The sequence below is a fragment of the Pristis pectinata genome, chromosome 11 (genome assembly GCF_009764475.1).
Source record: "Pristis pectinata isolate sPriPec2 chromosome 11, sPriPec2.1.pri, whole genome shotgun sequence".
NCBI classification, from domain to species: domain Eukaryota; kingdom Metazoa; phylum Chordata; class Chondrichthyes; order Rhinopristiformes; family Pristidae; genus Pristis; species Pristis pectinata.
Window position 1 is genome coordinate 29,268,660 of NC_067415.1, and position 17,522 is coordinate 29,286,181.

A 17,522-nucleotide genomic window follows, 5' to 3' on the forward strand; every position below is an offset into this window, starting at 1 on the left:
GTGCAATAGTTTGTGCCTGAAAAGGAGTAGTAATTTTTCAGGCAAAAGCAAAAAAAAATGCAGATATTGTAAATCTGAAATAAAACCAGAAAATGCTGGAAATATTCAGCAAGTTCAGCAGCATTTGTAGAAAGAGACGAACAGAGTTCACGAATCAGGTTGATGACTTTTCATTAGAATTGGGGGAAAATTAGAAATGAAACAAGTGTTAAGTTATGAGAGAATAGAAGAGAGGGGTGGAGAGAACAAAAGAGAAGTTCTGTTAGTGGTGGAGACTAGAAAAGAAGGAATGATGGACATAGTGATGGTGCTGAGTGAGAGAGGGTGGTAAAGGTTAGTGAATAACAAAATGTGTCTAATGTCCACACATCCCTGCAAATCTCTTGCATGGTCAACTTTTGAAATGTGTCCTTTAGTTATTAAAAATCAAAAAAACTCCTTGCCATTTGCCAATCCTTGCTTGCATATACTTTCTACAGTAAAACACCTAGTGGTGGTTAGTGTAACACTATTACAGCACTAGCGACCCGCATTCAATTCTGGCCGCTGTCTGTAAGGAGTTTGTATGTTCTCCCCGTGACTGCATGGGTTTCCTCCTGGTGCTCCGGTTTCCTCCCACGTTCCAAAGACATATGGGTTAGGAGTTGTAGACATGCTATGTTGGCGCCAGAAGCATGGCGACACTTGCGGGCTGCCCCCAGAACATTTTACGGAAAGGTGCATTTCACTGTATATTTTGATGTACATGTGAATAGTAAAGGAATATTATCCACGTTCCTGTTGTTCAGAAGTCCAATGGTTCCTGATGTTTTATATCATCAGTAAACTGGGAAATGATATTTGTTCCTACAGCCAAATCATTGATGTAGACGGTGAATAGTTGGGGCACAACCAGTGATCCCTGTGGTACCCTCACCAGTCACATTCTTCCATCCTGAGAAAAATCTGTACTTGTTTTCTGTCCAGTAACTAATTCTCAATCCGTGCCAGCAGATTGACTTTGTTGACCAACTTCCTTATCAAAAACCTGCAAATCCAGATACATCACATCTACTGGTTCCAATTTATTATTCTATTGGTCACATCCTCAAAGAATTCCAGTAGATTAATCAAGCAAGGTTTTCTTTTATAACTGGAGGTGTTCTGTTATTACATCCTTATTATAGATTCCAGCATTTTCCTATCACTGATGTTGGGCAACAGGTCTGTAATTCTGGTTTTCTATCTCCCCTCCCCTTTCTCTTAAAAAAGTGTGCTCTCATTTGCTGCCTTCCAATCTCCAGAATATAAAGATAACCAGGTGTTCGCTATCTCTGTAGACACCTCTCCACCGATGCAATAAAATCTCTATTTTGATAAAGGATCCATTTAATTTCTGAGTTAGTTGTAGGTTATTCACAAGCCTAGGTGGCTGTCTATCCCTCATTTAAAATTAATAACTTGCATTTGTGTTGAAGAATAGCAAGAGGTGAGTTGAGCCCATTGGAATTTACAGAATATTTGGATGTATTTATGGGAGAATCTCAAATGGCCATTGCAGAGCTATTTCTTCAGGACAACACAGCTTGTGACTAACATGAGTACTGAAGTTACTCGTTGAGTAAGTGTTTTGCTGGATTTCAGACCACTGAATTCAATGTTTGAGGATAGCTACAGGTGACAGCCAGCCTCCTACAATTCACAGCCGTTCACTAAGGTGATGTTTCCTGGAGAAAATTTAGGAATAGTAATTAAATAATTTAATGTTTTAGAGTGTCTCACTATATGTTTGTTCTATAGCAAGTCTAGAGATATGAAGCTACTGTTGCATTGTACTGTTGCCGCAAAGCAACAAATTTCATGACATACAAGTCAGTGATAATAAACCTGATTCTGAAGCCTTCGAAAGAATGAAACCTTGAAAAAGAAAGAAAAGAATGTGAAACATCTATGAATACACCAATGGTTATAATAGAGCCTCCACTTCTGGGCATAACCTTGTTCATGTTTAATATTAGTTTACATGTACAAACACTCCATAATTTTAAAGGTAATGATAGCTATTCACTTCTTATTGTATTTCAGATACGTTTTATACCTTATTTTGTGCTGTAAAAGTAGACTCTGCTAGAATAGGTTTCTCAGTTGTAAAGTCAGCATTAATTACTCAACTGGATCATGTCTTTTTAATTTTTCTCTATTTACTGCTGTTAATATTCAGGTCGACTCTGTACACAACTGCAGTTGATGACTCCTGAACGTTCTGCACGTCTTATTAAAGAAATGGTGAATGCCTGCTGGCCTGGTAGAGAGATGATGGTGCACTGGTCACCAGGAAATCCAGAGAGGAAGCACCCACCTTTGTCTTGGCTGACAACTGTATGGAGATATCTATATCACAACTTCCCTGAAGACCTGACTCTGTTTGAGGAATTGCCGCTGATCCCTAAAATGCCTTTAGACGAATCCGCAACAACAGTCAAGCTTTTACGTCTCCGATCTCCATCTCCCATAATCATGGAATCTGAAAATGAAACGCAGCTCCCTGAGTTTCTTGCAGATATCATTGAGAAACTTGGTGGAGTTGTCATTAAAGACCTCGATCCATGTTTGCAGCACCCCCTTATGAAAAAATACATCCATTCTCCTCTACCTAGCACCTTGTTGCAGATCCTGGATAAGGCAATACCGCAAAAGATTTCCAGTCAGGTCATGTTACTGCCCCCAACACACAAAATTGCACTTAGGTGTTTCTTAGCTAGTTTGCCAGAGGTTAATGATCGAGACAAGAAAATTCTTCAGGAACTAATTATCTTTAACAAAATTGAACCATCCTCTGAGAAAAGTAGCCAAAGTTTTATTGCATTAAGAGGAAGTAAAGTCTTGCATCACACTGCAAAACTTCCACCAAACATACGGATCTCCATTCCTGTCATACATTGCACTGATGAAGCTTCTATTCGGCTGGTTACGTTGCTGAAAGTTGAACAATTAAAAAGTACGGACTGCCTAAAGATTATACTGCAGGACATTGAAAAAGGCTTTTATTCTAATAAGGATGTAACAGATATTGTAATTTGGATTCTCATTAACTTAGCTTTTCTCAAAGATGAAAATGCTTTGTTTATAGAATGGCTGAAATCCTTGAAATTTATTTCTACTTCTCAGGGAAGACTACTGTCAGCTAATGAATTGTTTGATCCTGAAATAGAAACATTACAGAATTTGTTTTATGCTGATGAAAAGACATTGTTTCCACCAGAGAGCTATACCTCCACTCCAGATCTCTTGCATGCTCTGAGACAAATAGGTTTAAAGAATGAAGATCAGTTAACTGAAAAAGAAGTCATTCAAGTGGCCAAAAGAATTGAAGTTCTACAGAGCAGTAGCAAAGTCGAGCAGGATCTGGTTATCAGAAAAGCCAAGGTGTTACTAACGATTCTTCACAGACAGAAGACTTTATTGCTTTCACCTGAAGCAAAGGCAACCATGCAAAAAATAAAGTGGGTTCCAGTTTGTAAGAAACGTCCTCTGAATTACCCACAATCCCTTGCTTGGAAAGGGGATGTGTTAACTTTCCACAAGGCTTGTGAAATGAGGGATATATCTGATGCGGTATTAGTTGGCTCTGCTGTACCTCTTGTGGAGAACATCTCTCCTGAAGTTGGAAAATTGCTAGGTTTTTCCACAGAACCCAGCTTGAATAGGGTTTTAGGGCACTTGAAGAATGTTGTGGATTGGCACAACTCCAAGGATTTCAATAACGATGAATGGTACCAGTTTCAGCATTTCTTGCTTGATATTTATGACTTCATGCGAGGGCACCTGGAGAAAGATAAAGAAGGGTTCAGTCCATTGACCTTTCCCTGGGTGTGGACAGGGAAGGTCTTTACTGTACCTGAGCATGTAGCTATAACACCAATACAAGATCTTGATCTGGAGCCTTACCTATATATCCTACCAAAAACCATGGCAAAGTATCACAAGCTTTTTACGTTCTTTGGAGCACTGGAAGAAATAACAACTGAACACATCTTCACTATTGTTAAGATTATCAAACAAAAAAGTGATGGTGAAATCACAGAGCAGGAAAGTAAACAAAACTTACTTCTGGTACTAAACATCTTAAGGTGGCTATACATCAATCAAATTGCAGTTAATGTTGATACTCCAATACCTATTCATTACAGTAAAGATCCCAGCAAATTGATAATGTTGCCCATTGAGAACTGTAGCTACTGCGACATCAAAGTAGATGATCTCAGTGACTTGCTTGATGATTCATTAGAACCCATTAATTTGGTGCATGAGGACATTCCTATGAAAATGGCTCAGGCATTGCAAGTGCCGTGCCTTAGTACCAGGCTCATTAACCCAGAGAACTTGGGCTTTGAGCAGTCTGGGCAAAGAGAGCCACTCACAGTGCGAATCAGAAACATTCTAGAAGAATACCCATCAGTTGCAGATATCTTCAAGGAACTCCTACAAAATGCTGATGATGCTGAGGGAACTGAATGTAGCTTCCTGATTGACATGCGAAGAAACTCAGATATCCGGGAAAACCTTCTAGATCCAGGTATGGCACTGTGCCATGGGCCTGCTCTCTGGTCCTTCAACAACTCTGACTTCAGTGATGCTGACTTTGTAAATATAACCAGATTAGGTGGATCCCTGAAGAGGAGTGAGGTTGACAAAGTTGGCAAGTTTGGACTTGGCTTTAACTCTGTTTACCACATCACGGATATCCCTATAATTCTGAGCCGAGAGTTTATGATAATGTTTGATCCAAATATTAATCATTTGGGAAAGCATATTCGTGACAAAACACATCCTGGGATAAAGATCAATTGGAACAAACATCAGAAGAGGTTAAGAAAGTTCCCCAATCAGTTCAGGCCATTTGTCAATGTCTTTGGTTGTAACTTGCCACTGGACCGTGAAAAACCCTTTTGCTATGCGGGAACTCTTTTCAGACTTCCCTTCAGAGTGGAGGAGGAGGCATCAGTCAGTGAAATTAGCAGTGTTTCCTACAGCACTGCCGATATCTATTCTCTTGTGGATGAGTTCAGTCTGTGTGGCCATAGGCTGATTCTCTTCTCTCAGAATGTGAACACCATGTTCTTAAAATACTTAAAATCGGAAGAATCTGATCCTGGCTTAGCACAAACACTCATTGCAATCAAGAAAATCCTATGTTCATCAAAAGCTGTGACCACACCTATGAATATTTTAAAGGAGGCTGCAAAGTTGATGAAAACACTTGCTAGTACAAGACAGCTTCCTTCTGAAGCACCTCGGTGTGCCTGCATAGTGCAAATAATGGTGGATGAATTTCTTCAGGTATTCAGAAGGATAGTTGATCTTCAGTCACCTCTATTCAGAGCTCCAGAAGATGGAGCTGTGCCTTTCTTGGATGTTTCAGCAAAGATAGTACCCAGCAGGAAGGGAAGTGAAGAGGTACCCACAGAAAAAGTGACTGAATCCACGACTTGGCTTATATGTTCATGCATGGATACTGGGGAAGCACTGATGTTTTCACTGCAAGAAAGTGGGCGAAGGTTGGGACTTGTCCCTTGTGGTGCTGTTAGTGTTCTGTTGTCTGAAACAGAAGACAAAAAATGGAGCATCAAGACAAATGGTAGTGCTTATGGGGAAGTGTTCTGTTATTTGCCTTTGAGAATTAAAACAGGATTACCAGTGCATATCAATGGCTGCTTTGCAGTTTCCTCCAATCGAAAAGAAATCTGGAAAACAGATACAAAAGGCAGGTGGAACACCATTTTCATGAGGCACGTGATAGTTCAGGCATATTTGGAAGCACTTGCTGTGTTACGAGACATGGCTGTTAACGCAGAGCTTGTTGATTACAACTATTACACTCTATGGCCTGATATCACCTTGGTTCACGATGATTTTGCTGTGGTGTGGCAAGGTCTTTATGAGGACATAGCCAAAGGACGAGGAAACAAGCTGACCGAGGTCTTCTCGGATGGAACTTCCTGGGTTTCCATCAAAAGCATAAGGTTCTTGGATGATACTTTACTTCGTAGACCAGTCGTTGGGTCTTTGGCTTTCAAGATTCTCTTGCAGTTCCTAAAGAAGGCTGAGCCGCAGCCATTGTGTGCTGTGGACCTTCCACCTTGGGTTAGAGCTGGTTTTGAAGAAGCAGGCTGCAAGAATATATTACTGGAAAATACATATTCTGAGAAGCAGTTTTTTACAGAGGCATTTTTCCCATACATTGAAGAGATTGAGGCAGAACTTCGTGATCCGTTGATGCTTTATGTTCTCGATGAAAAGGTGCTGGAGCTTTCTGGGCTCCTGCGTACAACCTGTTGTATACCATCATCAGGAGAACACCAACTGCTATCTGTTCCTTCAAGACTCATCCATCCCGAAGGTCGAGTTGCTAAGCTGTATGACGTTAGTGATGGGAGGTTCCCTTATGGAACTACACAAGACTACCTGAACCCAGTCCGTTTAGTAAAGCTTGTACAACTTGGCATGATGAAGGACGATATTTCCTGGGAAGATTTACTGGAGCGTGCAGTGTCCGTGGCGGCGCTAAACGCAAATGATCATGCAGCAGCTTGCCTCCGGAGTAGCATCATACTCAGTTTAATCGATGAGAAACTCAGGTTTCGGGACCACAGAGCTAAAGACTTTGCTGTGAAATTTCAGTCTGTGCCTTTCCTTCCTTTCCTCAAGAAGCCTCCTGGTTTCTCATTACATTGGAAAGGAAATGATTTTCAACCTGAAACTCTTTTTTCAGCTAAGGAGGTTTATACACTTGAGTACCAGGATGTAGTTTGTCTTCTGCACCCGATTCTAAATGAAAATCCTCCCAGTAAAGGATGTGGCACCTTGTCATCAAATGTTAAAGATTTCTTGGGGTTGTTAAAGAAGCCACCTATTCTTGTAGTGTTAGATCAGCTGAAGAAAGTAGCTACTGGCTTTGATGGCATTACTCTATGCCAAGAGAACATTACAAATGCTTGTTACAAATATCTTCATGAAGCCATGATGAAGAATGAAACTGCAAAGGTGCAGATCAATGGGGAACTTCAAAATTTTGCATTTGTTCTGGTTGAAAACACCTATGTTGAGTCAGCAAAGGTTGCGTTCCACTTGAATTTTGATGCAACTCCCTACCTTTACCAGCTTCCAAACAAGTACAGAAACAACTTCCGTGAATTCTTTGAAAAGCTGGGAGTTCAATCCTCATTCACAGTTGAAGACTTTGCATCAGTCCTTCAGGTTTTAAAAACTGAATGTGACCGTGAATCACTGAATGAGAATAATTTTCAGCTTTGCCGAAGAATCATTAGTGAAGGTGTCTGGGGTCTCATTAGGGAGAAGAATCGAGACTATTGCAAGAGAAAATATGGAACCCTTTTGTTACCAGATAGTGAGGGATTTCTTGTTCCAGCTAAATCTCTGTGTTACAATGATTGTCCCTGGATTAGAGTAAGTGATAAGAGTGTGAAATATTGCCATCCTGATATACCAAGAGAGGTGGCTGTTAAGCTTGGGGCATTACCAAAGCGTCACAAAGCTCTAGAGCGCTATGCTTCCAATATTTGTTTCAGTACCCTTGGTAGTGAATTTGGACAGAAAGAGAAACTGACCAGTAGGATTAAGAGCATTCTCAATGCATATCCTTCTGAGAAAGAAATGCTAAAGGAGCTGCTTCAAAACGCTGATGATGCAAAAGCCACAGAAATCTATTTTATTTTTGACCCTAGAGAGCATCCAGGAGATCGAATCTTTGATGAAAAGTGGGCACCCCTACAAGGTCCTGCAGTTTGTGTGTATAACAACCAGCCCTTCACAGAAGATGACATTAGAGGGATCCAGAATCTTGGAAGAGGGACAAAGGAAGGGAATCCTGGCAAGACTGGACAATATGGAATTGGATTCAATTCAGTGTATCACATAACAGACTGCCCAGCATTTATTTCTGACAATGACGTACTCTGTATTTTTGATCCTCATGCCAGGTATGCTCCGGGGTCTACCAACGTTAGCCCTGGAAGGATGTTTAGAGATTTGGATTCAGACTTCAGAACCCAGTTTCATGATGTATTGAGTCCATTTTTAGGTAACCTCTTCAAACTGGAAAATGCTACAATGTTTAGGTTTCCAATAAGAAATGCAGAGATGTCCAAAATATCTGAAATCTGTCAAGTCCCTGTGTCAGATCAGATGGTTCAGAATCTTTTGGACAAATTGCGCAGTGATGGAGCTGAACTCCTAATGTTTTTAAATCACATGGAGAAGATTTCCATTTGTGATATTGAAAAGACAACTGGAGAATTGAATGTTCTGTACTCGGTGAAAGCCAAAATTACGGATGCTGACAGGCTGAAACGGAAGCAGTTCCACGTGTCTGTGCTCGATAGTGTAAATAAAAGAAAACAGCTCAGCCAGATACCGGTTCAACAGATTACTTATGCTATGGACATCGAAGATTCTGAAGGCAACCTAACATCCTGGTTGGTCTGTAACAGATCAGGCTTCTCAAACATGGAGAAAGTTTCAAAGTCTGTTATATCAGCTCATAAAAATGAAGACATTACGCTTTTCCCTCGAGGAGGTGTTGCTGCCTGCATTAGTCATAATTACAAAAAGCCTTGCAGAGCTTTCTGTTTTCTGCCATTGTCTTTGGAAACAGGATTACCTGTCCATGTAAATGGACACTTTGCTTTGGATTCGGCGAGGAGGAATTTATGGCGGGATGACAATGGTGTTGGGGTGCGCAGTGATTGGAACAATAACCTCATGACTACCTTAATCGCTCCTGCCTACGTGGAACTGTTGGTACAGATACGGAAGCGCTACTTTCTCGGTTCTGACCCGACAATAACAGTCTTGCAAAATACACCTAGTCATGTTATGAAGGATTCATTAAAAAAATTTCTGACATTCTTTGCTGCCAACAAGCAGGACATACAGCCAGATTGGCACTGCCTTGTGAGATCTGTATATCGTTGTCTTCATGATGATCTCAAGCGTCTTCTCCCAGTGGTCAGGATACCAAATGCAGACAGTGGAGAATTGCATCCTACAATTTTTATTAGCTGGGTGAATACATCCACAGCCAACAGAAACAGGTCGTTCTTTGATAATTTGCTCCAGGATGAGCTGCAACATATGAAAAGTACGGAATACAATATTGCAGTACGGAAGACTATTGCTGAAAATGTTTACAGGCTCAGAAATTTATTACTTGACATAGGATTCAACTTGGTTTACAGCTCCGATGAAACTTCCAACATCTACCTCTGTTTTCAGGAAGCAGGAATTCCGGTCCATTATGTAACACCTGCTGATGTCCGAGAGTTCTTGCATACATTTACATCTCCGGATTCGAGCTGCCATCTTGGAAAGTTGCCCTCTCGATTACATCAGACAGCATTAAAACTTTTTCATAATTTAAAACTTCTGGTTGACTACTGCTTCAAAGATTCAGAAGAGAATGAGATTAGAGTGGAAGGCCTTCCTCTTCTCATTACCCTTGACAATGTTATGCAGGCTTTTGATGCTAAGCGCCCAAAGTTTCTGACAACCTATCATGAGTTGATCCCATCCCGTAAAGAGCTATTCATGAACACACTTTATATGAAGTACAATAATATTTTGCTGAACTGTGGTGTTGCAAAAGCTTTTGATATAAGCAGTTTTGCTGAGCTGCTGTCATTTGTGCTCCCAAGAGATTACAGAACGAGATTTGTTGTGAAATGGAAAGACAGTTTTATAAGTGAATCATGGTTGAAAAGCTGCTGGCATTTCATCAGTGATGCAATTTCTGTGAAGGAAGGTGAAGCAGAGATTGGACCAACTTTTGAAACTATTGTTGAGATATTGAAAGACTGGGCTTTGTTGCCTGGTACAAAATTTACTATTTCCAGTAACAGAATGCTAGTACCAGAATGTGATGTTCTGGTACCACTCAGTTTAATGAATGTTTCCATCTTCCCAACTGGCCAAAATGAGAAGGTTTTCAGTACACTGATGAAAGCAGGCTGTATTCAACTCGCATTGAATAAAACTTGCTCTAAAGAGAACATTTTAGTCTCGCAGTTGGCTTTACACTTGGCAAATGTTGAGAATCCTGGGAGCATTCTGAAGGCTCTTGATTATATGAACCGATCATCAAATCTAAGGACAAATCATCTGAATGACAACGACTTTGACGTGCTTCTGATGTATTTCAATTCCAACTTGAATCAACTGACAGCCCAAGATGACAGTAAGATTCTGAAGTCTCTGCCTTGTTATAAGGCCATAAATGGCACCTATATCAGTATTTTGAAGTACGGGTCTTGCTTTGTTCTGACAAAAACCATTCCTCTAGCTGAAGTAGAAAGATGGACACTGTCCACTAACTTTGCATTTCTTGCAGACAATCCCCAGTTGAAGGATTTGTATAGTTTCCTCAACTGTGTTCCTGTGGATGATCTTGAGGTGTATTTGAAGCACTTACTACCAAAGTTTGATAATTTGACCACTGTGGCTAAGATTGAACACCTGGTGCATCTGAAGAAGAAACTTTCCAACCTGGACGAAGGTATGCAGATCAGACAGCAACTGTTCGAAAAGCTTGAAGGCCTTGCAATTATTCCAGATTCATTCAACCGCCTAAAGCCTACAAAGAGTTTCTATGACAGGACAGAAAATGTTTTTAAAGTAATGTTGCCAGAGAATGCTTTTATTTCTCAAGACTTTTTTCGACGACTGGAACAGGTTGAAAAACCCAAGAACCGTGCTGCATTCCTTACGTCGTGGATAACATTCTTTCGAAACATTGGACTGAAGTACACAGTCTCCCAGCAACAACTGCTGCAGTTTGCTAAGGATATTGGAGTTCGAGCTCAAGCGGAGAATTGGTCCAGAGAAACAATACAGAACAAAGTTGACGTTCTATTAAATCATATATTTCAAGAGAGGACTGATCTGTTTACTGGAACCTTTCTTAAGGACCTTTCATTGATTCCATTCATCTACCCAGAGCGCGCTGCAGCAGAGCTCTTGAAACTTCATCCTCAGTATCAGGAACTAAATGGGACTCTCTCTTTAATATGCTTCAGTGGGGCTCAGGTCAATCCCAAATTCAAGCAGGCTGATGTAATGCAATTATTGTGGACATCGTGCCCAATTCTCCCAGAGAAGGCAACACCTTTGAGTATTAAGGAGCAAAAAGATAGCAAACTTGATAAGCAGCAACAAATAGAGGAAGTTCTAGCCATGTTAAATGTCAGTCTAGATCCCCCACCAGACAAGGTCATTAGTAACTGCAAAAACATCTGCAACATTGCATCTCCAGAAGATGATATGATTAAAACAAGAGTCAAAGTGTTGCAGAGTACTTACGAATTTCTGAATGCAGAAAGGAAAGATTTCAGTTTCCATCTTCGAGGTGTTGCATTTGTTATGGTTGAAGATGGCTGGAAACTACTTAAACCTGAAGAGGTTGTCATAAATCTTGAAAACGAGTCTGATTTTAAACCTTACCTGTATAAATTGCCTTTGGAACTTGGCAGCTTCCACCAGTTGTTTAAACTTTTGGGCACAGAAGATACCATTTCAACAAAGCAGTATGTAGAGGTCCTAGGGCGTATATTTAAAATATCTGAAGGGAAACACCTGGAACCAAATGAAATGCGAACTGTGAAAAGGGCTGTGTCTGGACTTTTTAAGAGCCTTCAAAATGAACCAGTAAAGGTTAGAATTGACCTTGAAAACCTTCGTGAGTTAGGCCTTTATCTCCCAAGCCATGACGGGAGATTAACAAAGTCAAATACGCTGGTTTTTGATGATGCACCGCATTATAAAAGCCGAATGCAAGGGAATGTGGGGATGCTAATGCTGGTGGATCTGAGCCAGTGTTACTTGGGAAAAGACCATGCATTTCATACAAAGCTGATCATGCTACTCCCTTCAAAACTGAGGCCAAGGTTACTCAGCGGAATCTTGGAAGAGATCCTTGATGAAGAAACACCAAAAATATGTCAATTTGGGGCACTTTGCTCACTACAGGGTCGTCTTCAGTTGCTGCTTTCCTCGGAACAGTTCATCACAGGCCTTATCCGGATTATGAAGCATGAAAATGATAACGCCTATTTGGCAAACGAAGAAAAAGCCAGTCGACTTTGCAAGGCCTTGCGTGAAGGTTTAAAAGTTTCCTGCTTTGAGAAACTGCAAACAAGCCTTCGAATAAAAGGGTGTAGTACTATCCCTCGTAGTAAAAGTGAAACGTTGGCATTCTTGAAGAGATATGGAAATGCAGTGATACACCTGTATATCCAGCATGCAGAGGGCAAAGATATTAATTTTCTATTGGCCCTGGCAATGACCCTTAAAACTGCCACTGACAACTTGATTTTAGATACATCCTACCTAATAGCCATGCTTGGCTGCAATGATATCTACAGGATCAATGAAAAACTGGACAATTTAGGCGTTAAGTATGATTCTTCCAGTGAACCTTCAAAACTTGAACTGCCTTTGCCAGGGACACCTATACCAGCCGAAATCCATTACTTACTCCTCATGGATCCCTTGAATGTATTCTACCCAGGCGAATATGTTGGATATCTTGTCGACGCTGAAGGTGGTGATATATATGGATCATACCAGCCAACTTACACCTACGCCATCATTGTGCAAGAAGTAGAGCGGGAAGGAGCTGAGAATTCTAGCTTTCTGGGAAAGTATTTCCAGATTGATATTGGCTACAGTGAGTATAAAATTGTAAGTTCTCTTGATCTGTACAAATTTTCAAGACCTGATGAAAGTTCCCAAGGAAGAGATAGTACACCCACCACTCCTACAAGTCCCACTGAATGCCTTTCTCCAGGCCTCAGGATGATTCCTCCCCATTTTCCTGGAAGGGAAAGCCACAGAGCACCAACTTCAAAGCACCAGTCTCCAAAGAAGATTAAGCTGCATGCCTTGCCTGAAATCCTTCGAGAGGTCACCACAGTGCTGGAGCAGGCTTGGAGGCTTCCTGAGCCAGAAAGGAAAAAGATTATACGGCGGTTATACCTCAAGTGGCATCCTGATAAAAATGCAGAGAATCTGGAGATAGCAACTGAGGTCTTCAAGCATCTACAGAATGAAATCAATAGGCTAGAAAAACAAGGGTTGGGAGGTTCTGAGTTCAGTACCGACAGAGCTTCGAGAAGAACCTACTCCTCTTCATCTGCTCGCTTCCAATCAGAAAAGTTTTCATTTCAGAGATTTTATACATCCTGGAATCAGGAAGCAACCAGCCATAAATCTGACAGGCAGCATTTTAAAGCCAGATTTGCTTCAGCTTCAGCTTCATCACATTCTTCACGGTTTTTTGTGCCTCCAACCTTCAAAACTGTGGGCAACCCTATTGAGGCACGAAGGTGGCTCAGGCAAGCACGGGCAAACTTCTCTGCAGCTAGAAACGACCTGCATAAAAATGCCAATGAGTGGGTGTGTTTCAAGTGCTACTTGGCAGCAAAGCTTGCTTTGATATCAGCTGAATACGCAGTTAAAGGAAAGTCTGACAAAGACGTCAAACCAACTGCACTTGCACAGAAAGTGGAGGAATACAGCCAAAGTCTGGCAGGACTTGCGACTGATGTAAATACTCTTGAAGCATATGGTGTGGATGGATTGAGAACCCGGTATCCAGATCTCCTCCCCTTTCCTCTAATTCCAAATGATAAATTCACTACGGACGTTGCAATGAGAGTGATGGAATGCACTGCACGGATCATCATAAAACTTGAAAACTTCATTCAACAAAAACTGTAAGATTACCCTTGGTAAGGTTAGCAAACACATAGGCACTAATCTGGATAACAGTTCAAATCACGTTTCTATCAACTCCCTGCAATTAACACAAACAGAGGCATTTTGTTATCTGGGATAAATCAAGAACATCTATTCCTTCTCTAAACTTAGCACTCATGAAGTGTTCATGTAGTCTTGTTAAATTAACTTTGTTTCATGAATTAAAACTGATAACATAGCACAGTACTTGTTGCAATGTTTCTGAGCCTATTGTCCTTTCTAAATGGCAAAAACCCTTTTCCTTTCATTTATGCACCAGATCGTAACTAGTTTGCTGTCTGCAGGCTCTACATATGAAATGCTTCAAAAAAAAATGCAAAGGATTGTTTTTATAGTGCAAAGTATCTTTATAAAGAATTAAAATTAATTAGTCGGCCAGACAGAGAGCTATCCTCCAAGTGAGGTTCATGATTAGTTCAATGCCCCACATAAGATATAAGCATTTCATTAAGACCACAATGTTCAGCTATAAGCCATACGTATGATGCTGAATAAATTTAGTAAGATTCTATGAAAGAAAATAGATTTTTGGTATAGAGTTATTTCATATTCAGTCCATTTATCAATCTGATCATTATCCTACCATTGGCAACTGCTCACACTTGTATAAAAAAAATTTCAATGACTTAAGCCCCCTCAAAAAGTTTCCTTTGCATTTTTTGGACACTATGGAAACCCACATATACACACCAAATATGATTTGAAGACATTCCTTTCAAGTAACTGTGTTTTGCTTTGAGAGAGAGGTTTTTCATAGAAGGTGATAGTCCCACTTTAACTCTAGATTTAACATTAAATACATGTCCCAATGCAATTGGCTAAGCATGATCAAAGCAAGCCTTTTCCTGTATCAGTGGTGAAACCCTGTGATCTTTTCATGCACCTTCATCAGCTGGAGCACTGCGGTCCAGGGTAAAGCTGAACCATGTATAGCTGCTGGAATTGAGCTGCTGTTCCTGATTATAAATACGGGCAAGCTTACTTTCCGTAATTCTAATGCCTTAACTACATGCAACAGATTATAGTAACTTGCACTAGATTAATCCAAGAGGTTGCTTAACCAAACTCCTCCTGTGGGGAAAGGAGAGGGTTCGGATTTAATTTTTTTTGTCAATGCTTGCAATTGAAGTACCAATGGCTGTTATTAAGTAAATAATTTTTTTGCCAAGTATATATACAATAGAAATCTTGAAACAGACATTCTACACAGTTGAAATCTTGACACAATTCTATGAGCATTCACAAACGCAGACTGGGTCCAAACATTGGACTACAATTATATGTTTCACACCATAGTTTTACAGAATTAATGAAATGTTTGCAAACTATCACAGGTTTGAAACCTGAAGGTTCTATTTAATTGTATAATGAAAACAAAAATTCATTTTATATATGCATTATTGTGCAATATTTTTGTTCAAGATATTTGAGTACTTCCTGACAATAATCAAAAAAAAAAGTTCACAATCAACAATGAGGTGTAATGGACTGATGTATTTTTGACTACTTTGCATGACATTTTCATAGTCAGTTTGTGCCATTCATTATGCAGATAATGTGTGTTTTAATGTATTTTCAGTTTTGATTTTATATTATTGTATTTTAGTGAACAAATGGCAGAGGTGCTGATCTGCAGAACACTTTTATATTTTTAATGCATTTTGTGTATTTTGTTTAATATTTCTCATTTTTGTAGGATTTATCGAAGAGATGGGATAACTTGGTTTTCATCAATGTGTTCATACTGAATGTGATAACAGGATCAGCTTTTTATTTTGGTTTTGTATACAAATCAGCAATTAGCAACTTTATTTGGCACCCTAGTTCATTGATTTAAATATATTTCAGTGGTGGAGAAGTTTAAAACTGTAATTGGAGTTTCTTTTCACTAATTTTGAGTACTGTTCCAGCATTTCTGCAGAAAGATCGCTTGTAATTTTTTTCTGTTGAAAGAGGTAGCTTCTTCTCTACAAGATACTTTATTTCCACTACGAGTGTAGGGAAAAAGAGCAGACATATACCATTCACTTAATTGTCATTCACTGCTTTTTTGGAGTCCTATGCATGTTGTTTCATGAAGACATGTCATGCTTTACTGATCTAATCCTATTGTTACATTCCCTCTGAGGAAATATCTCTGTTTCTACAAACTTATTTTTTGTTAAACAAGAAAAACTGAGGCACATTTGGAGACTATCTCTGACCAAGCACAATGTTCCATAATAGTAACAATTCACTGGTTTCTAAGAACACTTGTAATACCTGTGCAATTTTTCTACACTGTTTGAAAATCAAAGGCTTTTGGCATTATAATTACTTTCTCGTACTTAATTTTATGCTCTTGAGTTTGTTTTAGAATATTGCTATCTCAGCTGTATTAATGCACGACTTTAAGCAGAAATATGTTCAGTACTCAGGATATTGAAACAGACAGGACTGTGTAGGAAGTTAACCGTCACATTTTCTTTGATATTCATCAGCAACTTTAGTGCCATTTAGGAACATGATCACATGCTGTACATACTGTCTTAATTGATTTTGCTGTTGTGTATATTTGACAGAACTCTTACTGCAAGACTATGGTGTGACATTTACTAGCAGCAGGTAATTTGGGCATAGGCTGCTGTGATAAATGTATTTTTGAAGACTGATTACAGTACTGCTTCTGAATTTGGAGCAGTTTAGCTCTGTCAGCTGATGTACCAAGTACCACAACTACAATAAAGCAAATTCAGTACACATGTGTCTTTATTATTGTAATTGTTACAATAGCTGCAGTAAGCATGTTACTTGGATATTTACGCTTTAAATCCACTTCTCCCATGTACTCTGTGATGGACTGGATTTACAGAGAGCCCTGTTATGCTTTGTGGTAAATGGTGATAAGTGTCCATCTTACACTCACTCTTTACACAGTTCATTCATAAAACGGTGCCTGGCCATCTATGCCTGAATGTTGTTTGTATTGGAAATCCTTTATACTAGCATAAGGGTGAAGGAATGCCCTCCTATAAAAAGTGGAAGATTCCTTAACCATGTCAGGAAGGGAAAACACTGGTGGTGTAGTTAGACTTTGGCTCTTTCTGTTGCACAAAACTAATTTTGCATTGATCCTTTTACTCCATCTTTTGCTGTATTTTTTGATGTAAATCCAATTGGCCTCTTGCGAATATCCAGGGATCTTGACTGGCAAATCAAAGGGCCTGTTCCTTGAAACATGTTGGTGCTTTGGTCGCTCAGTGTTGAACCTGGTTTGGGGATAGTAACCACTACACTACACGGTAGTGTGCTTAGCATAATGCTATTACAGCGCCAGCGACCCGGGTTCAATTCCCACTGCTGTCTGTAAGGAGCTTGTACGTTCTCCCCGTTTCTGCGTGGGTTTCCTCCGGGTGCTCCAGTTTCCTCCCACATTCCAAAGACGTACAGGCTAGGAGCTGTGGGCATGCTATGTTTGTGCCAGAAGAGTGGCGATACTTGCTGGCTGCCCCCAGCACATTCTCAGTAATGCAAAAAGATGCATTTCACTGTGTGTTTCGATGTACATGTGACTAATAAATATCTAAATATATCTAGAGTGTTGGCATAGTGGGGCCAGGGCCTAATGGTGAAGATGTGGCATAAGTGTGCAGCAAGCCACTTCTGGGTCCCAGTGGTTTCCACCAAGCAGCCATGATGTACATCTGCTCAGTATAGTTTTATTGCAAGTGGAG

At 40.0% G+C, this 17,522-nt stretch overlaps 1 protein-coding gene across 1 annotated transcript in view; it reads left to right on the forward strand.

Annotated features, from left to right (window-relative positions):
* The window catches only part of sacs (sacsin molecular chaperone), a 76,375-nt gene extending 62,385 nt beyond the window's left edge, over positions 1 to 13,990 (forward strand). Inside the window, exon 10 of the mRNA XM_052026372.1 lies at positions 2,201 to 13,990. Coding sequence (XP_051882332.1) covers positions 2,201 to 13,770 — 11,570 coding nt within the window. The 3' untranslated portion in view covers positions 13,771 to 13,990. The remainder of the gene's footprint in view (positions 1 to 2,200) is intronic.
* The last annotated feature ends 3,532 nt before the right edge of the window (positions 13,991 to 17,522 follow it).